At 39.3% G+C, this 23,838-nt stretch overlaps 3 protein-coding genes across 10 annotated transcripts in view; 2 read left to right on the forward strand and 1 right to left on the reverse strand.

Moving 5' to 3' along the window:
• tmem131 (transmembrane protein 131) overlaps positions 1-3,814 on the forward strand; it is a 41,739-nt gene extending 37,925 nt beyond the window's left edge. For all 3 annotated transcript variants that reach the window (XM_017304445.2, XM_017304444.2, XM_008407646.3), the window contains exons 37-41: positions 1,015-1,130; positions 1,985-2,066; positions 2,165-2,268; positions 2,375-2,517; positions 2,608-3,814. In XM_017304445.2, coding sequence (XP_017159934.2) covers positions 1,015-1,130; positions 1,985-2,066; positions 2,165-2,268; positions 2,375-2,517; positions 2,608-2,880 — 718 coding nt within the window. In that variant the 3' untranslated portion in view covers positions 2,881-3,814. The remainder of the gene's footprint in view (positions 1-1,014; positions 1,131-1,984; positions 2,067-2,164; positions 2,269-2,374; positions 2,518-2,607) is intronic.
• Positions 3,287-15,304, reverse strand: LOC103463924 (inosine-uridine preferring nucleoside hydrolase). Of its 4 annotated transcripts, none has more exons than XM_081606618.1 (6): positions 15,217-15,304; positions 7,333-7,534; positions 7,042-7,224; positions 6,859-6,970; positions 6,648-6,784; positions 3,287-6,118 (listed from the first exon to the last, which is right to left on the reverse strand). In XM_081606618.1, the coding sequence occupies exons 2-6, from the start codon at positions 7,513-7,515 to the stop codon at positions 5,753-5,755; spliced, it is 981 nt and encodes a 326-aa protein (XP_081462744.1). In that variant the 5' UTR covers positions 7,516-7,534; positions 15,217-15,304; the 3' UTR covers positions 3,287-5,752. The 4 variants fall into 4 exon arrangements, with proteins under 4 accessions (XP_081462744.1, XP_008405867.2, XP_081462746.1 ...); XM_008407645.3 differs by lacking the exon at positions 15,217-15,304 and adding an exon at positions 9,258-9,381; XM_081606620.1 differs by lacking the exon at positions 15,217-15,304 and adding an exon at positions 8,404-8,500.
• Positions 14,724-22,119, forward strand: LOC103463926 (basic immunoglobulin-like variable motif-containing protein). Of its 3 annotated transcripts, none has more exons than XM_081606617.1 (10): positions 14,724-15,099; positions 15,254-15,788; positions 15,916-16,045; positions 17,661-17,756; positions 18,418-18,522; positions 18,623-18,717; positions 18,791-18,923; positions 19,052-19,135; positions 19,214-19,329; positions 19,999-20,141. In XM_081606617.1, exons 2-10 carry the CDS (start codon positions 15,311-15,313, stop codon positions 20,007-20,009), a joined length of 1,248 nt encoding a protein of 415 aa, XP_081462743.1. In that variant the 5' UTR covers positions 14,724-15,099; positions 15,254-15,310; the 3' UTR covers positions 20,010-20,141. The 3 variants fall into 3 exon arrangements, with proteins under 3 accessions (XP_081462743.1, XP_017159935.1, XP_008405870.1); XM_017304446.2 differs by having other exon boundaries at positions 14,725-14,990; positions 19,214-19,310; positions 19,999-22,119; XM_008407648.3 differs by having other exon boundaries at positions 14,726-15,099; positions 19,214-19,310; positions 19,999-22,119.
• The last annotated feature ends 1,719 nt before the right edge of the window (positions 22,120-23,838 follow it).

The raw sequence follows: 23,838 nt of genomic DNA on the forward strand, positions 1-23,838 counted from the left end.
TGGAAATTATTTAATTACCATTTTCTGATGTATCCAGGCATTTGGGGTATAAAAAATTACGCTTTTGCATGTTTGTAATAAATTCTGAAATTTTTTTAAAATATTGTAAGCAATGAATCTACCTTGTTTTTGTATGTTTTGCATTTCAAAATGAAAAACAAATACTACAAATCAGTATCACATCAATTTAGCAGCAATTGACTAACTTGAGACATTTGTTAACAAAAGAAATTCAATTGAACCCTGTCATTGTTAATCGGCATGTATGTAGTGACAATGGATTGGTAAAACTGTCCTTTAACAGGAAGAAACTTCAAGCAGAACCAGAACCTGACTCGGTACAAGGATCAATCTTCCTCTACCCTTAGAAAATCTGCACTGAAATACCCTGAGTTAATAAATAATACACAATAATTTAAAATAATCGACATTTGAGGGTAAAACAAAGCTTAAGCGCTGTTTTAATAGCGATTATCTATAAATTTAATGACTGAAAATAAAAGAAAATTTGAGTGCAACTATTCCTCTTTTGTACCCTAACTGGACAATGTATCCCCCAGGATATGGACATTTCACGTCTTGATATGCAAGCTGTTTAAATGTAATTCATATTTTTTTGAAAACATATATATGAAATCACTCTTGAAGAACATTTTACAAAAGCAAGTCCTCTCACATCAGTATGTATACGAAAAACAACAACCCATACCTCACAATGTATGTCTTTGTCCATGCGGTCCGCCATTTTGAACTTTATATACCTGCGTTAGTTTATTTTTAAACCAGCGATGCGAAGTGCAGGTGGTTGACGGCCCTCTTGTCTACGGCGTGTGAATTTTCTGTATCCCACAGGATGCGAAACCCATTATAGCTAGTTTTCATCAATAATGTAGCTATTAATTGTTTTCCATGAGTCGGGACGATTTCTCCGTAACGTTGTACAAACTGCTTTATGAATAAGCTGGATTAGTTTGAAAATGCTTCTAAAGATTTGCCTTTGTTTTGTTTTCCCAGCGAGCTGAACCAGAAAAAGGCCCCAGGAAATAAGCCGTCTGCAGGCGCGCCACTCCCAGGCAAGAACGGAAACCCCACCTTCGCCGCTGTAGCCGCAGGTTACGACAAAAGCCCAGGTGAGTTTGCAGTGAGCGTGGTACCAACAGCAGCTGCGTTTCCATTACAAACGTGCGCATAACTTTTTCCCTATTCTGCAGATGTTGACGAAAAAAACACAATTTTGCAGTTGCGGTGTTTCCATTAAATAAGAAATTAAATTAAAATCACACATGGATAAGTGTGTTCATGCGGTATTTGGAAGCGGCTATAGATATATGTAGAGTTTTTGGGAAATTACAGTCTGAGTTTGAGTTTTTACAAAAGAGCAACAGATTCAGCCATTTTTGAATGACAAACAACTTTTGATGAATCGTGTGCTGCTGTGATGCCGGTGCTGCTGTATACAAACCAGTGTGATGCTGAAAGTTTTTTTTTGGGGGGGGCAAAAACATTTTTTCTTAATTTGTTTCCATTAAATGAATCTATTTTTGTAATTCCAATTTGCGCAATATAAAGGTCAAAGAAATATAACCATATAATTGTGCAAATTGTAATTCCGAAAATAAATTTACTCCGATTTTGGAAAAACTCACGTTTTTTGATACGTTTTCGCACAAGGATGTCGTGTTCTTTTTCTGGCTGTAACGAAATTTGTGTTTTTGTGGCAAACCACTTGAAACGTCTTTTTCGTCTTCTCTACTCCTTGCAGAAAAGACAATAAAGATGACAGGGAGCTGTCGGACGATGATGCCGTGATTTTTAATGTCAATCTTATTCATGCACAACTTTATTCGCGTTTTTTATGTAATGGAAACATCGCATTTACGAAATCGTGTTGTTTGGTGGAATATCGACAGTTCTGTGCACGTTTGTAACGAAATGCAACCATTAATGGCGTTGCCTCAGCAGTAAGGTTGGATGCTCTCTGCAGGCGGCTCCGGCCCAGGAAAAGGAGACAACCAAGCTAAGACTCTGGCCAACATGATGTCAGTGGAAAGTGACAGCTCAGACAGGTACGGGGGAAAAAAAAAACATGCATTCAGTCTGAAGCATCTACGCACCATTCCTAATTTTCTTCTCTTTTCTTTTTGTTCCCCCTTTCCTCCTGAAGCTCTGGATTATGGAGTCCGATTGACACGGTCGGCAGTCCAAACTATAAATCTGACAACTCTTTCTCTGCTTTTGGACCCAACAGTTCCTTCAACCTGACACAAGGTACGTCACACGCCTGATCCCAACATGTTCGTCTGATCCCAAGCATGTTGCGTAACATGGTTAGACAGCCAAAGTCACGCCGTGCGTTTTCGTGCGTCTGCTTTAGTTTTCAGTGGGATGAATCTCCCAAAGCCTTCGGAGCCTCAGCCGAGCTGGCCCGAGTTCACCCCGGCCATCTGGGACATGCCCAGCAACGACCCCCTGCACTCCTGGCCCAGCAGCTCCGGCTCACCCACCACCCCGACGGCCGTAAGCTCCCGGCCCCACAGCGCGTTCCATCACCTCCGTGCTCGCTCTGTTCAGTAACTCCATTGTTTTTGTTTTTTGTTTTTGCCGCAGTCGTTCCTGGGAAACACTTGCAGCCCATGGTCTGCCACCACGCCCTTCAGCAACTCCATCTGGTCAACGGGCGCAGATTCCACGCTGCACCCATACTCGCCGCCGACCGGTTCAGCCGCTCTGACCACTCTGGTGAGCAGCGCCGCTCCGTCGCAGTCGCCGACGACTCCCTCGGAGATCAGCAGGACCTTCAACCCCTGGAGCGGGTGGCTTCCCACCCTGACCAGGCGCAGCTCCGAGCCCTGGCCCAGCTCCTCTGATACCGGCAACTAAGCAGCACCTGGCGAAAGTTACCTGTACGCTAAACGAGTCTTTTACTATCAGAGAAGCCCCGCCCCCTCCTCCAGACATCAGCGTTACGGGGAGCTATGGATTAGCGCCACGTTTATTTCTCTGCAGCTTTTTTTATTCCTGAGGGCGGTGATGCTAACTTTTTATTTGGGTTTGTTTTAACAGGATACCCCTGAACTAAGCGCACTGTAAAAACACAATGCACCTTTGTTCTGGTTTCTTGTGCAGATATATTAGTATACTTGAAATAATAATTTTAAAAAAACAAAAAACTTATAAGTAATTTTTCAGCTAGATAAAGGAGCTTGTTTTGAGCCAATAATTCCTTAATATTGAAGAAAAAGTACTAGTGCTTTTTCCTTAATCTTGCTGAGAAGTTGCTTGTAAATCTTTTTTTTTTTCTTATTTCACATGTACCGAGATATTTGCACTCAAAACTAGATCAAAATTACTTGGTGGTAATTTGTGTTTTTGCAGTGCGCGGATGGCATAGAAAGGCTATTAATGCTGCATTCCTTCTCAGAAACATGGCAGAGCCGCTAAAAGTTTAGTATTAAATAACTTATTTGAAGCCACATTTCAGCTCAGTTCTTATTGGTTTCTTAATTAAAACATTTTTTTTTTGTTTCAGAGGCCAAAATTTACAGTCATTCACATCGGGATCATTGCACTTTGCTTTTTATTCGGCAGAAGGGATCTTAAAAAAAAAAATCTAAAATTGGATTTGTATTGGTTATTTAGGTTTTTTGTATACCCATCCCATAAAAGTTTTAGGAACATTTATGTTATCCATTTTTAAAGTGGAATTATTTGGTCTAACGATCAAGTAAAACTAAATTCCTCCGTTTGGGGTTTGAACTGTATTCTTGTCGCCTTCGTTTGTCTGCAAATTTAATTAAAGGATTTCAGCAGAAAATCTGGGTTTTCCTCTTGATTTTTTTTTTTTGTAGTGTCTCAAGACATTTGTGGTGAATTGGCACTAAATAAATAAACTAAATTGAATTGTTTGTGCAAGTTCTGACAGAAATATACGTGGTAACGAAGAATTTGTTCATTATGTGATAATCTGCTTCAAGCCTCACAAGTATAGTTTCTGAAACCGTTTTTAAGTGTTTTACAAATTAATAATCTGAAAAATTATCACAAATGATCCCATAACGAATATATTGAATGAATTTTTCAAAAAAAGTTTTTTAAAAGCTAACATTGGACCAAATTTGCTTCACCTCCATCAGAGTTCAGTGATTACAGGAACACAAAGAAAAACCTTTAATAATGTCTGAGAAATTTGACTGCAGAGAAAGTCCAAGCAAGATGGAACCAGAACCTGGTCTTAATAACTTAAGTGAAAGAAAAAGGAATCATGATTTTAAAATATTTTTCATGGAAAAACATTTTTTGTCTGGCATTTTTGCTCTCCAGGAAATGCGTAGAAGAATGCTCAGGTAAGACTTTAATCTTTACTTTTCTTACCTGTCCACTTTTCTTTTTACCCAGTATGAGTAACGCCATTAAGGACAATTCTTTTTGTAAACTGACGTTTTGACAAGTTTCGCTAGAAAATTAATTATTTACTAGCAAAACAAACTATTTTAATGTTTTGAAATAGTTCTGCCTCAAACTGGTTGATCTGGTTAGCGATGTTGGACTGCTGTTTTATTAAAGTTTACATATTTCAGCATGAAGGGAATATGAAACCAAAGTCAAATTCCTTGTTTATGAACAGAAACAAAGGATTTATCCTCTCAAACACGAAGCAAAAGTTGTATTTCATTTTACATCATTAGTTTTATTAGTAAATTATAAAAATTTTATTTCTCAATATGTTTTTGTAGAATAAGGTGGTAAGAAGTGATGTATTGAATTCCTGAAGGCATGTCCCATTTCTCTGAGATATTTTAAGTACTTTAAGCACCCACGAATAAGGGCAGAGTAACCCGTCAGCCTTCCTCTGATTATGAGGAAACATCTAGCTTTTCTTGTCTGGATGATTATTTTTGCTTATGAAATACTGTCTGGAATCTGGACCTGGTGCTGCAAGGGTGCAGCTGTTTGTTCTCTTTAGATCGTGTGCTGTTCCTCTTCCTCAAAAAGATTAAAACATGTCAGCATGATTCAACAATTCATGCTTCAGTTGCACCGCTACCGGGTGTCTGCTGCCCTCTGCTGGACAACTAAGGAAAAACTACACCTCTTGGAATCTCACTTGTTAAATAAGCTGATTAACTTGGGTACATTTTAAAATCTAAAACTTTTTTTTTTTTTTTTTTACATGTTATTTAAATCCCTATGTTATATTTAAAATACAATTTAAAAAAAGTTTGAGTGTTCAGCACCAAAACCTTTAAAATAAAATGGCCTTAACAAGTGATTCCAAGAATAAAACACAGCAGATAAACACCTAAAAAAATCTTTTTTTAAGGTGATATTTGCACTGAAATATCATATCTTGTTTAACTAGAAAGAGGAAATGCAAAGTTTTCTTTCATGAGTCATGACCCATGTTTGTTTAGATTTTCAGTGTATTTTCCTATATGAAATGGTCCATGCAAAATGTCCAGATATTTACAAATCTACAAATATTACAGAAAACTAGCATTCACTGTGGTAATTATTTGGCCTTCATGTGCAGGACTTTGATTGTTGCGTTGATCCGTGAATGTCTCTACCAATCCAAAGTTGAATGTGACGCCATCTGATTAATGATTAAAGTTTGGTCCAAACTCTGACCCAGACAATAATGGTATACAGGGAGGGGGGCGTGAGGGACAAAAAAAACTTTTTTATCCTTGTAAAGTTTGTCCCTCATTTGAAGGCATTGTCAGAAGAAAAATAAACCTCACAGCCAAACGGGTTACTTCCTCCACGGTTGTTTGAGAGACTCCATTAGGAGCCGACCAAACTTCTTCACATCGCATTTAGACATTACCCTCACGGCGTGGCTCTTCTTCAGAGACTTTGTGCGATCCAGCACCAACATGCCGCGGCTCATGGAGCCCTGCAGCTCCACACGCACCGGGCACTCGATGCTCTCCAGCATCGTGCTGCCGTCCACGCAGGCTGCCATCGCGTAGGAGTCATATGAGACGAAGCCAGGCCCGAAGTACACGTCTCTCTTGTTCTTCATGGCTTCTTTGGAGTAGGCCCAACACTTCGATGTCACCGCCTTCATGAAGCAGGCCGCCGGGAAGTCCTGGTTGACCAGCTCTTCAAAGAACTCCTGCGAAACGATGGGATGTGGGATGGGTCATACGACTGCGCTTTAGGGCCATTGTACTGTAGATTGAAAAAAGAGGAGTACATTTCTGCCAGAAAAAACTAAGGAATTTTTAGATTAAAGTCAGAAATGTTCTAGAAAGACGAGGACATTTCTGAATTTCACATGTCGGATATTCGAGAGGAAAACTCCAAATTTTGATATTAATCACAGAAATATTACTCTGTGATTAATTTCAACATTTCTGAGTTTCAAAAGTTTATTTTTTTTCTCTTTTTTTGAGAAGTTTCTAAAGTCAATCGTTTTAGACTTAGACTGTTCTGAGATTAATCTATTAAAAAAAAGGCGTTTCTTGGGTGGTAATGTATTCCTTTTTATATCTACATGCCATAATATGCCATCGTAACATCGTCATCCAGTGTAGTTTTCATTTACGATACCTCGCAAAAGTATTCATGCCCCTTGAACTTTTCTTATTTTTGTCATGGAAATACTTAAATTTGTTTTACAAGGCACTCTTTGATCAACCTACCCAAGTCAGGGCATTTCTGCAGCAGTATTCCCACGTAGCGAGGTAAGTAGGGCAGATGAACTCTTCTAGAACAACGTAAGCCGACTCTGGATCTGTTGCAAAGTTGAACTCTGCACAGACGGTCACGTTCCCCTTTCCTGCAGTAACAGAAACGAGCGTTTTGAGGCCAGTCATCTCACACATGGCAGCATTTGAACTCCTGCTTCCCTACCCTCCATGTTGCCTCCCATGATGAAGAGCTCTCCGAGCTTTTGGGGAAAACGTGGATCCAGTCTGACGGCCAGCGCCAGGTTGGTGAGCGGGCCCAGGGCCACCAAGGAGACCTGTTGGGGTAGGAGGTTTTGGAACGCCAGAGAGTCGCCCACACACACATAAAAATACTGGGACTTCTTACCTGATTCTCATATTTAGATGCCAGTCTAATCATGGCATTGACAGCGTGCTCCTGTTGAATTTTCTCCTTCCACTGAGGATCTTTGTCCTCTAGCACATCCCCAAGTCCATCACCTCCAAAGTGATCACTGAATGGGCTACTGACTCCAACAAGAGGACCAGCACTGCCTTGAAACACTGGAATCTGCAGGAGCGAGGAGAGGAAATGAAAAGCTATGAATAAGGACTGTAAACCTTTATTCTAAAACATTGGAGTGTAATTCTTCTTCAGGTTCTGCTCCAGCAGACGCACCCCCTGGCGCTCGCAGACAGAGAGAACCCGCAAAACGTTCTGACACACGTTCTCCACCGCGGCGTTCCCAAAGACGCAGGTCACGGCCAGGACCTCCAGGTTGGGCGCCGCCAAGGCCATCATTATGGCCTGAGCATCGTCAATGCCGCAGTCTGTGTCGATGATCACCAACTTGTTTGCCATGGTTCGCCTTGTTGTGTTCCTGGACACGCCAAACGTACAAGGAACTAAATCAGTGGGGTTTTTTGGCTCTAGTGGCCTTTATTTAAAAGTAGTTTGACAGGAAAGAGGGTAATGAGAGAAGGGGAAGACATGCAGCAAATGTCACCAGGCCGGGAATCGAACCTGTGATCACCACCACGAGAACTAAGGCCTCCATACGTGGGTCGTGCGCACTCCTGTGTCTCGCTAAAGAAGTTTGGACTCATCAGTTTAAGAGCTTAAAACTTCCCTAGATCTTTGAGGTCTTTGTGGTTCATTCCTTAAAGGTCATTGAAGAGTAACTGTTCTGTTCTCTGGTAAACAATAAACCAAAGTGAAATCCTTTTGGTCACAAAGCTAATGTTTGATCCCATTCTTGCACTTTTTTCCTGCACAGGCTCACTAAGATGTTACACCTACCAATTTACAATTTCCTAATAAAATCCTTTACAGATGAAAAAAACCATGATACACATTGCCGCATATTAGGAATTACGTTTCCTTGCATCTTTCAGTCTCTAGATGTGAACAAGCCGACAGACACACACTTTGGACGCACATTTTTAAGAATTTTGTTCAAAATAAATTGGAATCTATGCATTGTTTTTCCTTTCAATAAATACACATTTCAGTTTATGGTTTGTTAAATTAGAGGAATAAAATGTTAAACTTCTTCGCCTGTTGTTTTTCCTCTAGTGTCCCAGAATTCAGGGTTCCTCATGTACAAAGTGGAAACTATACAGAGAACAACCAGTCGCCATTCAACTTCAGACATATCTAGGGTTTTATTCAGACAATTAAATGCATAGAAAAACAGATCAGCATCACACCCAAACCATCAAGAAATCCAAACCACAAAACAGATATTACCTGAGAAAAGTAGAAGAATGAACAAAAAATGCAAAAATAAGAGAAAAAGCAAAGGCGCCTTTGGGAATTGCTTGTGCGGCTGCAAACAAAGCAAGTCGATTTTCTTCTGTGAAGTGCAGGTTTTTATTAAGAGGTGTAGTCCTAATTTTAATATATGCATTGAAGGTGTGTCCTCTCCTTCTAAACCTCTAAGCAGTTTCAAATGACCTAGATGGGATGGTCTAAATGATTTTGTCACCTTCTTTGAGACCTATTCAAAACCAAAGATGAAGAGAGAGAAAGAGCAAAGGTCCAAAGTCAGTAAAAGTCAGAGAGCAAAGGTCATTCTCAAACAGGATTTTCTCATGTCGGTTACATCTGGTATCTCTCCTGTTCCTCCCTTTCTAAACATTTGAACAAAGACCCTAGTTGTCAGAAAGAGATTTATTTTTCACCTAGACTTTGTTTTGTTTTTCTCCAGGTTTTAAGCGTCTTCCTTACCCCTAGAAAATCCCCAAATAATTTGACTGTGAACAGACAGAACTTGTCTTTTCCATCCTGTTTTTTATCTGGACATCTGTGTCCTTTTCTGAGTGATTCATCAAAAAACATATTCCTGCATTAAACCCAAAGTAACATATAGGTAATTTGGAACCCAATGTTCTTATTTTAAAACGCTGAGGATTTTATATAATATTGTACATATGGTTAAGTTTAAAAACTAGCATATTTTAATTTTATTTTCCTAACAGGTTGTATGTTAACAAAAATGGGTAAGAAGTCAAGCTGTATAATTCTAAACAGAACCCAATCTCTGACAGCTCTCACAAACTATAATTTGCTGTGCCGTAGCTTGAAAATGTTAATAAACTTACCCTTTTGCCAATTTAAAGTTGTATGAGGAAGTATAATATGTTCTACTCTATACTTTTACTGTTTAAAAAGTATTGCCAGTAAACACCTGACTTACTTCAGTGTATGGTTTAAACGCCCACTTGAGTTCTTCTTCTTCTTCTTCTTCTTTTAGGTTTTAACGGCAGCTTGCATCCATTTATGTTGCACTACTGCCCTCTATTGACTCCTACCAACTACCCCTCAAATTCTCTTAAAGATCCCAGAGTTTTTTAAAAAACGAAAAATCTTCTTTTTCCCCTCAATACTATTCAATTTGTCGATCACCTTCTCAAATACCAATTCCCTACTAACACCTAGTTCCGTTTTTAATAATCTTCTTTGGCTTTCATACTTTCTACATTTGATCAAAACATGTTCCACTGATTCTACATCATCACACCATCTACATAAACCAGTAAGGTGTTTCCCCATCTTAAAAAGAGTTCCATTTAGGAAACTATGCCCGGTTCTTATTCTATTTATAATTACCTCCTCCCTCCTGTTTATTCCTCTTATCCTTTCTACATCAATTGTATTTTGTATCCTAAATAAATGTCTACCATTTATTTCATTTACCCACATAGCTTCCCATATCTTTTTGCTTTCTTTCCAAATTATACTTTTACCTTCAGTTTTAGATAACTTTATTTGCATATCAATATCATCTTTTTTAATCGCCTCCTTAGCCAGCCTGTCTGCTCTTTCATTCCCTATAACACCTACATGAGCAGGAGTCCAGAATAATATAACATTTTTATTTTGTTCACATAACCTATGATGAACCGCCATAATCTCATATAGAATATTTTGATGATTTTTTGTACGTCCCTTTCCGATACTCATCAACGCAGATAGAGAATCACTACAAACTATTATTTTATTCCTATTAGTTTCCTCCACCCATTCTAAAGCTACTAAAATAGCACACAATTCCACTGCGAATACACTCAAATAATCAGATGTTCTTTTTGAAATATTAATCTTTAATTCAGGAATCACTATGGCTATACTGGTTGCTTCACTTTTAGGGTCTTTCGACCCATCAGTATATATTTGCAAGTAATCATTATATTTATTCTGCATTTGATTATAAAATTCTTGGCAAATATCTAGTGTATTCCTTTTCTTAATATGTGTTAGTGAACTGTCTACATTGATATATTTCCAAGTCCATGTAGGTCTCACAGGCCATAATACAGTTGGACTAAATTCCTTATAATATACATTACAAATTTTCGCTCTATCATCCCCAACCCACCCAAAGCTATCAATTTGTTTCTTTCCTCTTTCCCAACACTTTTCTAATACTTTCTTAACCGGGTGATCTGCATTATGTCCTTTTAAACTTATCCAATAATTGACCATTAGCTGCTGTCTTCTAATGCATAACGGCATTTCTCCTGACTCTACTTGTAAAGCACATACTGGCGTTGATTTAACTGCCCCTAAACAAATTCTCATTGCTCTGGCTTGAATCACATCTAGCTTTTTTAATCTAGTTTTGGCTGCTGATCCATACACCACACTCCCATAATCTATTCTTGATCTAATTAATGACACATATATACTTTTTAGGGAATCAAAACTTGCACCCCATGTCAATCCTGCTAGACACCTCATAATGTTTAGAACCTTTCTACTTTTCTCCATAATATGTTCTATGTGATTTCCCCAAGTTAGTTTCTTATCAAAAACTACACCCAAAAACCGAAACCAATCAACCCTTTCTAACTCTTTCCCATACAAATACAACTTTTTATCAACCCCTATTTTCTTATTTGTGAAAAACATAACTTTTGTCTTTTCAATTGAAAATTTAAAGCCCCATTTTACCCCCCACTTACCCACTTTATCTATACCCTCCTGAAGTTTTTTAATAATATGTTCCACATTTCTTCCCCTTTTCCATAGTGCCCCATCATCAGCAAAAAGTGACTTACCAAAACTGATAGATAAATCTTTAAAAATGTCATTTATCATAACTGAAAATAATGTTGGACTTACCACACTTCCTTGAGGGGTTCCATTTTCTATTTTATATAATTTGGAAACATGATGTCCTATTTTAACTTGAATATTTCTATCCCGTAAAAAATCCCATATCCAGTTAAACATATTACCTCCTATACCCATCTGATGTAATTTAATCATTAACCCTTCCCTCCATAGCATATCGTATGCTTTTTCCACATCAAAAAACACAGCAACAACAATTTCCTTATTAATTTGAGCTTTTCTAATATCATCCTCTAAACATAAAATAGGATCTATTGTTCCTCTCCCTCTACGAAAGCCACTCTGATGAGGAGCAATTAAATGTTTTGACTCCAAATATTGTGTCAATCTCTCATTCACCATCCTTTCCATCAGTTTACACAAATTAGATGTTAAAGCTATTGGTCTATAATTTCCAGGGTTACTATGATCTTTCCCAGGTTTCTTCAACGGAATAACAATAGCTTCTTTCCACTTACAAGGCAGTCTCCCTTCCTTCCAAATCTTATTGTATAAAATTAGTAATTTATTTAAAACTTCCTCACTTACATGTCTTAACATAATATAACACACTTCATCTTTACCTGGAGCACTATTCCTAGTTCTATCCAAAGCTCTTTTCAGCTCTCCAATAGAGAAAGGATAATTCATCAGATCATTATTACTCTTTCTTCTTAAGATTCCATCATTTTCCTTTCTAGTTCTCTCCCTTCCCTCTATTTCATTAACTGATAAATTTTTCCCACTATGAATCTCTACAAATGCTCTCACTAACATATCAGCCTTTTCCTTGTCAGTTACAGCAACTATATCATTTTTATTTAGTATAGGATAACTCCATTCCCTTCCATCTCCTTCCATTTTTTAATCATCCCCCAAACATTCCCTAGTTTTGTACTACTGCCAATTGTGTCACAGAAACCTCTCCAGAATTCTCTTTTTGTTCTTCTTATTGTTCTCCTGACTTTTGCTTGTGACTTTTTATATTCAATTAAATGTTGAAAATTATGAGACCTTTTAACCAATTTAAATGCTTTATTTCTTTCTCTAACTGCTTTTCTACACTCTTCATTCCACCAAGGAACTAACTTTCTCCTATTTTTCCCTGATGTTTTTGGAATAGACTCCTCAGCAGCAGTTAAAATACTCTGACTAATCTCTTGGTTCATACTTTCAATACTCTGATCATTTTTAATATTTAAAATGTTCCTATCACATAAGTTATAAAATTCCTCCCAATTTGCTTTCTCAAATATCCACTTTCCTCCTATCATTTCAGGTCTATGCACCTGGCCCATCCTTATTTTGCTGATTATAATGTAGTGATCACTACCAAATGTCTTATTTTTAACTTGCCAATCACATAATGGAGCTAAACAGCTAGAAACAAATGTCAAATCTAATACAGATTCCTTACCTGAATTTATATCAATTCTTGTCTTCTTACCATTATTCAAGCAAACCAGATTATTACTATCTAAAAATTCTTCTAAAATGTTCCCATTATAATCTACTTTTCCACTACCCCATAATGAATGATGTGCATTAAAGTCTCCACACCAAATAACATTTCCTTTCATATCAATCTCTTCAAGTTTGCTTAACTCAAGCTTTTTACAAGGATTGTAAAAATTTAAAATCAACATTACCTTCTCTTCCACCCATATTTCAATTGCAACATACTCCAAATCTACTTTCCTTCCAATAATTTTATACGGAATACCTTCCTTAATCAGAGAAAGACATCCTCCCCATTTCCTTCTTCTCTATCATATCTAACTGCAATATATCCATCTATTTTAAAATCCAAACAAGGCCTCAACCAAGTTTCCTGTATACAAATTATATCAGGTTTCTCTTTTAATTCATAAATAAACTGTTTAAAATCTTGCCCATTTGACAAAAGACTCCTCGCATTCCATTGTAATATTGAGACTATGCTTCTTGACTTGCTTGACTACACAGCTCTCCCTTATGTCTTCCCACCGAATATTCTTTAAGTCTAAGCTATGGCATGCTGCCTTCACAATAATCTGAATCCTTTCCGTTTTGATTTCACGTCCGATGTTGCATTTATAACTCCTGCAATAAAAGTCACCATTTTCTTTTTTTCCTCTTCTATTTTCTTTTCAATCATTTCCATAATTTTGAGCTTATTTGCTTCTCACCTGTTAGAGATTTCCCATTTTGTTTCTCTTTCTCAACTACTTTACACGCTTCTGCATATGTTACTTTCTGCGTAACTTTTGTTTTCTGTATAGTTGTTTGTCGTTTCATTACTTCGCATCCCCAAAAAGCAACACTATGCTCTCCTCCACAACTACAGCACTTTGGTTTAACTCCAACTCCACATTTACCATACTCATGGTCTCCAGAACATCGGGCACATCTCCTTTTTCCTTTACACATTTTTGCAACATGGCCAAATTCCTGACAGTTGAAGCACCTCACTGGTTTGGGCACGTATTCTCTGACACTAAATCTTATCAAACCAAAGAAAACCTCCTTTGGCATTTCTTTTGTTTCAAACTCCAACAACACAGTTTCTGTTTCAACCTTCTCTGTACCCTTGTCATTCTCCGTGCTCCCTTTATTTCCTTGTTTCTTTCTTTCAAATTCTCAACTAATTCCTTCATGTTAACACTCAACGGTACTCCTGTGATAATTCCTTTGCTTTCATCATTTCTTTTTTCACCCACTTTAACAACTGCTCTGACTTTAACTTTACACACCCATCCAAGCTTTTTTGCCTTTTCAACTTGCCCTTCCGAATTACATCCAATAAAAAGGTTTCCGTCTCTCAGTATTTTAGCATATTTAATTTCCCCAACATGTGTTTTTAGTGCTTTTGTTAGTTTAATTGGATCCATCTTCTTAACTCCTTCTCCTTCATCAAATCTTATTATAATGTTCAGGTTTTGTCTTTTTGGTGGTTCTTTTCCTTCTTCAATTCCGTCATTATCAGTGTCTTCAGTGCTTTCCTCATTTCCTTTTTTCCTCTTTCTTTCGGCAGCTCGCTGCTTCTTTCCACCCTTTCCCACCAAGTCCCACTCTTTATCTTCATTCTGCCCACTCCTTCCTTCCTCTTCACTACACTCCATACTATTACAGTCACTTCTTTCTATATCCAACGTTGTCATGTCCCAATTTAAATCGTATTTATCACCAGACGACTCTTGTCTCTCCGTCTCTCCCCCACTTGAGTTCTTTCTTGTGATTGGTTTAAAAATGTGGAACCGTTGCAAGACGAACTAACGGCGGGGGATGAGATTCGACGACAGTGCTGTACAAATACTACTTATTTTAAATACAGCGCTATGAAAAATTAATATTTTTCAAAGTAAAATTTCTTGAAATGTTAACTATATGTGCGTGTATTATTTTTATTCCATTTATTATTGTCTTTATTTTGAAATATTTGTTTGGCTCCCCCCAAAATTTTGTGTCCGGGATGGTACAGTCCAGGGAGCCTGCTTGGGAGGAAGATACGGGTCAGCAGGGCGAAGTAACGGGATTTTCAGCGTTAATTGTTTACGGTAGCGGAGTTATTGCTCGATAAATGTCAATGTGAAATGGCGAGCAGTTAGCTGACCTCCGGGGTCCATAGAAACAGCCGAGAAAACAAAAACCCCACCACGCCGACTAGAGGGTATTGTTTATGCCAGCTAACTCCGGAGTCGGAGGGATGTAGCTGCGCTCGTTCAGCTGCGGCTTCACAGGTGACATGATGTTTAGTTAACGTTTAATAGCCGCACAGCTAGCACCAGACGGGCTAGCCGGGCTCTTTCTCTTGTTTCCTAATACGTGACGACTCGTATTGGGTTAAAGGTAATGTATTGTTAAATTATTTTCACTATATTGCTTTGCTGTGCGTTAAACAACCGAGTCGGATCTCTGTTTTCATGTGTTGAAAGTAACCTCCGCGTGAGGAGTCTGTCACGTCACCTCCATCTTTCCTCCAGCTCTGCTCTTCTATCCCCAGAGAAGACGCCCTCATTCTCGGCCTCCTCTGTCCTCCATCATCGCACGCAGCGCCCCGATGCCTAACACATCAGAAGGTCAAGGAGCGAATCTCCCCCGGCCCGCGGAGCAGTCGGGGCTGCAGAGGCCCGCGGATGAAGAGGAGGACCACGGGCTGATCAGCTCTCTCGCCCGGGACGCCGCGAGGCTGAGGCGGGCATCGAGTGCTGAGCTTCATCTGCAGTGGACCTGCCCGGTCACGCACTCCCGGGAAAAGTTCTACACGGTCTGCTCCGACTACGCTTTGCTCAACCAGGCGGCCTCAGTGTACTGCTGTCCGCCGAAGGTGGCCAGGAACAAGCAGGAGGACGGGGCCCCGCTCCTGAAGCCCAAAGCCTCCTTGGACTTCAGCGGCGGTCATACTGGGGGGGGTCCTGTGGGGTCGGACGGGGACTACGCCGTGGATGAGGTGTCCTCCGGCCACGCTAAGCCTCTTCTGGCTTGGGAGATTGACACAGCGGACTTTAATACTGTATTCACTAGGAAAATAAGAACCAGTAAGCTTACCATAATCATCTACTTTAATTGGCTGCATGGTCGTTAACGTAGTTAAACAACTTCCATATCAACTACATACTTATTGGACAGTGTTGATCCAATAATTGTCTGCGCTATTTTTTTCAGGCAATGGGAAGAAATGCAGCTCTAAGAAGATGAGGGCTTCAGACAGACCCAGCAGGAATCTGCAGGATGTCCCTGTTCATGCATCACTGGAGGAGATCAAACAGAGGAAAGTGCTGGACCTCAGAAGATGGTAACATTGAACTCTGTTCCTTTGTCTTCTTAGCAAAAAAACTTGCAGTTCCCTTTACGTTCTTTAAAATGTATCATATTGTGCCAATTTATAGGAGAAATATTATGTAAAATCGACTTTTTTTTTTTGCTCCACATCATTATAATGTTATTCTCTCATCCAAAACATAGCTGTAGTGTTTTCTTAATTCTTTCAAGCATGTGTGAGAAATCCTTTAATTTCCATGACAACATCCAAGCCGTGAAAAACACCTTGGTGGGCCTAGCTCCGCCTTTGAGACACAGCTCCTCCTCCGGGCTGCAGTTTCCTCACTCAGATCCTTCAGACTAGCAGCAGAAACATGTTGTGATGAACTTCATGAAATGGCGGAGTTTCAGAAAGAGCAGGAGTTTTTAAAACGGCAGATTTCAAGGCGTTAACATTTCTTTTAAATCATATTTGATATGTACAGCATTTTATAACAACTGCAGTTAACCCAGTTACTCGATTGTGCTATGAAATGGCACTATGTCCCTGGAAAACACACAAACCTTCCTCTTTAAAGCCTCAAAAAACGTTGTTATATTTTGGTGGAATTTAATGCGACCATCAAAAATTAGTGCATAATTGTGACGAGGAGGAAATCTGATGCATGGTCCTCAAAAATCGTTTGCAAATAAAACATCTGAAAAATATTGTATGTATTCAGCTACTCTGACACATCCCAAGAAAAGTTTTTTTTGGGATGTCTCCATCAGCCTATCAGTAAATCATGACCTGTTTTACTGATCATGATGCTGCCGCCGCCATGTATCACAATGTGATAGTATTTTCTTGGTGACATGCACTGTTGATGGTGTTTTACAAGTTTCAGACATTTATATTTGGCACAAAAAAAGCTGGATTTATAAGTTAAACGATACAAATGTAGACTTGTGTATCAATAAGGTCATTGGATTTTATTTAGAGGTGTCAGATGAAAGAGGTTGAAAATGCGTTCCACTTTATAATTCCATCCACTTTGTAATTGTAGGCTAATATGAGAATAATATTGTGAAATGTGTGCTTGTAATGTGACAAAATGTGGAAAAATGCAAGAAGTCTGAATACTTCTGCTAGACACTGTTAGCAGGCTACATAAGAGACTGGGGTTATTACTTGACAATACTGTAAATGGATCAATTTCAGACAGTCTTTATTTAAAATTTATTTAAAAGTTTATTATAAATTTGAACTTATTTATCAACCAGTGCTGACTGAGGGTTCAGTCGACAGTGAATGCCTTAGAGGTCAATTCCAAACATCGACGTAATGCAGAATGAACTTGGAGTCTCTTCAAGTCCCAACATAGAAGCATATAAAACTATAAAGCAACATTGGTTTTGCAGCTTCTATCCTGCCAACCTTTAATTGTAACGGGTTTGAACAGACGGGAGGCCGATTTCATTTTGCAGGAGACAAAAAAAAGCTTAATTTGCATAATTTCCTAGAAACCTTAAAGCACGTTTACAAGAATTATTAGTGCTGACAGGGGTCAGAGATGTGAGCCACAGGTCAGAATTTGAGCCGTTTCACCTGCTTTGTGTGAGACGACGTTTGTCCGTGACGTTAACCCTTTACATCTCTGTTCCTGCAGGTACTGCATCAGCCGGCCACAGTACAAGACGTCTTGTGGCATCTCCTCTCTGGTGTCCTGTTGGAACTTCCTGTACAGCACTCTGGGTGCAGGAAGGTGAGCGGCTTGAGTCGCTCCGGTCTCATTTAGCGTGAGACTCCTGAACCCCGCCCATACACTCAATATCTAATCCAGTTAGCTTTGCATTAAGAAGACCCAAATTATGTACGTATGCATTTTTAGAACCTGGACTTGCCAATTCCAATTTTTGTTGTAGTGAGTGCGCTAAATTTACCGAAAAAGTCGCTCAGCTGGCAAACAGTGGGGTGACTGCTAACCCAAGACCAAGTCTGTTTGCAGAGACACTGTCACATCTAGACTCAGGAAGCCCTCCTGTTGGCAGTGATGGTTGACTCTAAACAATAAATTATGGGTGCCTTCTTTTTGGGTCATGCAATTTCCGTTGAGTTAACTGTAGAAACTATTCAAGAGTATCAATCAAAACTAAAGTAATTTCCGTTGTATATGAAAAAAAAAAAATCAATAGGGGATTCCATTCAAATAGTCACTTTTTAGGATATTTCACTCATTTTTTGTTGGTCCTGGTCAGTACGTAGATGTTGGGTGAATCCCAAGTTTACTTGATCTTGAGAAAGCTGCCACTCACAAGCTGGCTGATGGTGTAAAGTACATGGAGTTGTACTTGCTGAATATGAAAGTTTCATGTGTGAAAACAGTCTTCTCCGTTTAACTTCATGTCCGTTATTTGCTTGGCTAGCCTTTCACCCATCTCCCAGGAGGAGGCGCTGCACATTCTGGGCTTCCAGCCGCCTTTCGAAGACATCAAGTTTGGTCCCTTCACTGGCAACGCCACGTTGATGCGGTACACAAATGGTTTTCCTCTTAGTTTTTAGCAAAAGAAAAACATTTATTACACCTTCCTAAACGGTCCGGTCCCTTTTTCCCCCAACCCGTCCTTACAGGTGGTTCAGGCAGCTCAACGACAATTTCCGAGTGCGAGGTTGCTCCTACATTTTGTACAAACCTCACGGTAAACACAAGACGGCAGGAGAAACGGGTGAGTCTCCCGTCTGTGGAGGCCTGCTGGAGGAGTGATGTTGGAGGAGTAACGGTTGCTCTCTGCTCTGTAGCTGAAGGCGCGCTGATGAAGTTGACCCAAGGCTTGAAGGATGAGTCCATGGCCTACATTTACCACTGTCAGAACCACTACTTCTGCCCAGTGGGCTTCGAGGCTACGCCACTGAAAGCAGCAAAGGCCTACAGGTTGGTCATGTGACTCTTCATCTCGTAGAAGAATGCCATCACTTACAGCTTCTCTGAGTCCAAGATCCACCCAAAGACCTTCGGTCAACATCGTCATAAGAGACTGACTGCTTGTCTCCTGTGTGAAGGGGTCCTCTACCCACAAATGAAATGGAACACTGGATCTTAATTGGCGAGCCCAGTAGAAAGCATCCAGCCATCCACTGTAAAAAGTAGGTTTCTCTTCAGTTCAGTGGGGAAATGTAATCGTCTCTCCTGCTGAGCTGCTGATCAGGACCTTCTCTGTGCAGATGGATGGACATTGTGACTGACCTCAACACACAGAATCCAGACTACCTGGACATCCGCCACACAGAGAGGGGACTGCAGCGCCGCAAGACCAAAAAGGTTCCTGTTCTAAAGCTTGGTACATTTTATTCATCAGGGTTCCTACAGTGGCTGGACAAGTTGGGATATTACAAATGATCTTAGTAATTATTCATAATATCAGATCTGTATTAGTATTGAAAGCATTTTTCTCTTTCATTCTTCCTTTATGTCTTCTTTCCTGCCTGTTCTACTTCCTTCCTTCATATCCAACTTGCTTTATTCTTCCTTCCTACCTAATTTCCTTCCCCCATTCCTTCGTTACTTCCTTTGTCTCTTTCCCTCCTTCTTTCCCTTTTTCCTTGATTTGCTGCTATGCTTCCTTCCTTCCTTCTTTTCTTTCTTCTATCCTACTTTCCTATCTTGCTTCTTTCCTCATGTCTCGTCTTCCTTACTTCCTTATTTCCTGGTTTACTTTCTTCCTATCCTACTTCCTTCCTTTCTTCTTTTTGACCATTTTTTTCTGTTATCACAGTTTTTTGGGGGGAGGGGGGGTTTGTACTATTTATTTTTGTTGAGCTCCCAGTCTTTGAGCATAGAAGGCCTCCTTTTCAGTCACTATAATCTTTGGTTCTTCCTATACTAAAATTAATTTGCCTATTTTAAATCAAACTTTTAAAATAGCCAATAATTTTAAAAAAGCTACGGTGTAGGAGCCCTGCTGCGTTCCACACTGAAGTGGTGCCTCTCTGAATAACGTGTGTGACAGGTGGGCGGTAACCTGCACTGCATCATGGCCTTCCAGAGGGTGAACTGGCAGAAGCTCGGCCCCTGGGCTCTAAACCTGGAGAATCTGCACCACGACTTCCAGCAGCCGGCCTTGGACCGGGCCAAGGGCAGCGCTGCCGACGACTCGGAGGAGAGGACGCCGTCCAAGCGTCTGGCCCAGCTGGGACGGTCACAGAGCATGGGGAGTCAGAAGGACACCTGCAGCTGGAAACGGCTGTCCAACACCACAGAGTACAGACAGAGGAGCTCCCCCGAGAGCGACCTGGAGGAGGACATCACAGACTGAGACGCTCCCTGTGGACATGCAGGGACGGGACGTCATGACAACTGACGATAAAACACAGAGCAGATGATTCTAAAGGATAGGCCCCCTAAAAAGCCTGGCAAAGTGTTGGTTCAACTCATTGTTTTAACAGTTTTTATTTGTAGTTTTTTAGAAATTATTTAAATAATGTTTAAAGGTCTTGTTGGTGTTGGGCATTCCTTTGACCTCATCACAGCTAGAAACCTTTTTCCTTTTTTGTGTCCCCACAAATGCGAACAATCCCCCTGAACTGTGACTTCATATTTCTCTTTTCAGGAGTGATGCAAATGCTACAGCAGCTTCAAAATATAGGTCTCACTATTTCATCTTAGCACTGCCAAAGATTTCCTTGTTTTCCACAAGAAATCCAGCAAAGAGAAGTGAACCAAGACTTCTTTAGCCACTGGAATCAGATGAATTCCAGTCCGAATAGAAGCCTAACCAGTCGGAAAATCGCATCCAAACTTTATAACTTACACTGACATCAACACTTGTTGGTGTGAAAGTTATCACTGAATGAAGAAGACTCGATCTTAACTGTTTTTAATATTAGTTTCTGGTCTATGGACGGGGAATAGAGATACAAACATGGTCAGCTTTTGCAACAGTCACGAAAAATAATGGCAAATTATGAGGAAGAATTTACTGCAACGGCGTATGAGGGCTGTTGTAGATGGAGAGAGGAAAGAACATTTCTGCCAAAAAACTCAGGAATTTTTAGATTAATGTCAGAAATGTTCTAGAAACTCAAGAAAATTTCTTAATTCCAAATGTTGAAAATTTGAGAGAGAAAACCCCAAATTTTGAGATTAATCTCTGTACATTTATATAAAAAAACAAGGATAATTCTGAGTTTGAAAAGCCCAACATTTTCTCCTTTTTAAAACTCAAAATCTCCCAAGTTTTTTCTAGAAAATTTCAGAGACCTCAAAATTTCAGAATTTTTTCTAGGAAATTTTAAACTTGAATTAAAAAAAAAAAATTACTAATATTTTTTATTTTTTAGAACATTTCTGAGATTAATCTGAAAATGTCTTTGGGTAGATCTTTTCTATTGTTTTCTATCTACAAAGGCCTTAATGTGTTGTACTGATGTGTAGGAAGCACATGTATTTAGATGAATGTTTAGTAAAGTTTCATTAGCAAACACCGAGTTGCATCAACACATTTGAAGGTTTAAAAACTTACTTTAAACATGAAAACTCTAGGTTTTTTTTAGTTCAATCACCCCTGAATGTAGGCAAAATGCCACATATGCTGCTCTTAACCATCATCTCTTTATTGTGGACACATTGGTGCGAACACAGTTCCAGTTCTTGCTCTTCACCTTAATCTGGCCGCAGTGGTTCTGTGGGCTTCATGTCGAGCTAATTTTGCCTAGAAAACGCACAACAGCATTACCCACAATCCAGTTTGGTTCAGAAACCTCCAGGGTTTATTGTACAGGTACAGTCAGTGGAAACGTCTCCCGCCTGGTTCAAAGTGGTTTAGTTCAGTGGAAATGTCAAAGTGTTGTGTAAACGGCCGATGTTCTCCTGTGATTCGTGAAATCCTCAGTAACAGATGTGTGGATCATCATCTTTTTTAAATTATTTTTAAATAATAAAGATGTGTACATACGTATCACATTTCTTTAAAATGTGACCCTCATGTTTTCATTTCTGTGAACATGGTTTGGTTTGCAGCCTTGTGATGCCATCGGTGTTTCAGCTAACACAGATGTGATTAAGCAAGCCTGTTCATGTGGGATACTTGTAGTTATTTATTTTACAATAAAATCTGATTTTGTTTTAAAAATAACACCATGAAGCTGTCTCATTTCTCTCTACAAGCGAATGCCGTGTAAAAGTAACCATACCTTGCTACAACAGCACACCTGTGTGTATTATATTGAGATTTTCTGTTAGGCCAACGCAAAACAGTGCAGACTTGAAAAGTGGAAAGTAAACTGGAAGATGTGCATAAAGAGACTTATACTTTTGTGGAAAACAGGTTCTGCCATCAAAATAAACAAAACACAAGAGCAAGCTTTGACCAAACATACTTCTGAATTATTTATTATCCTGATGGGTTTAAATTTAAATAAAAGGTTTGTTTTACAACATTTTGGTTGTAGTACCGTATTTTCCGCACTATAAGGCGCACCTAAAAACCTTCAATTTCCTCAAAAGCCGACAGTGCGCCTTACAATCCGGTGCGCCTTATATATGGATCAATATTACAACTACAGTAAGCATTTGCCGACTTCATTTTCCCCGTAGAAGAAGAAGCGCGCGGTGCATGCTGGGATAGTTGTCAGAACGCTGGTTTGTTAAAGTTTTATAATACATTTAAAGCACAACACCAACACTGTGAGTGAAACAATGACTGGGGCAGCCTACTATATAAAGTACTCGGGGACCACTTCTTTACAAATGTGAATGTGTAATAATAGAGTACGGAACAAATTGGCAACCCAAACTGAAGCGTATATTCTATGCGCCTTATAATGCGGTACGCCTTATATTTGAAAAAAGCTTTAAAAAATTTCCTTTCATTGAAGGTGCGCCTAATAGTGCGGAAAATATGGTAAGTTGACTGCAAGTGTGCAACATTAAAACTAGCATCTTGTTGGAGACGCAAAACCAATGAAGATCCTCAAGTGTTCATTCATTGGATCCAGAAGGTCGACATGTCGACCCAGTGGCTGAGGTTTGTCTTGTTTTCTTTGCTTATGAACGAGTCAATATGATATCAGATTCCATGTTTGACTCTAGCTGGGCTAATCTGAATCTGACAGGTCAATAATTTTGTCCTAAACTGTACATGAACGCATTTAATCTACAGCCTTCACTGTTTTCTGTCAGCTGACCCCACTGCCTTGCTAAAGTGTACACCTCCCCCGAAAACTTCATTATTCAACCACAAACTTGAATTTATTTTTGTTTTAGGGGGTTTATGTGACAAACCAACACAAAGTGATAGTTCTCCTTAAAACTGTTTTCCACGTAGGGCAGACATATAAAGGTTGGTCCCTCCTCTTCAGAAAACTGTATTTTATTTATCATTTAATTTATTTATTGGTTATTTTATTTTCTAATTAAACTTCAAATATATATTTTTTTTAAATTTAAAATTAATTTAATTTTGTGGTTGTAATGTACAATTATGCCCTGTTTAAATCTTATCCTCGCATGTTGAGATGGATTGGTAATCCGGCTCTGCATGGTGTCAAACTCATGGCCCGGGGTCAAATCCGGCCCTCCATAGCTTTTTATGTGGCCCTCTAGACTCTAAAGGGATGCAGAAATAGAACCGTCAAGATAACAGTGTGCTTAAATATTATTTTATCAATCAAATCACATTGATAAAATAATCAATGTGATTATTTTATTTTGGTTTTTATCTGCCAAAATACATCAATCAGTCCCTTCACTTTTTTGAAAATTATCGTGGAAATTCACATAAAGTCAACAAATCCCTGCATGTTTTTTTTTTTTTGCTCTAATACGTAATTGTGTTTATTGCAGATGTTTC

The sequence above is a fragment of the Poecilia reticulata genome, chromosome 4 (assembly GCF_904066995.2).
Source record: "Poecilia reticulata chromosome 4, P_reticulata-male-v2, whole genome shotgun sequence".
Lineage (NCBI taxonomy): Eukaryota > Metazoa > Chordata > Actinopteri > Cyprinodontiformes > Poeciliidae > Poecilia > Poecilia reticulata.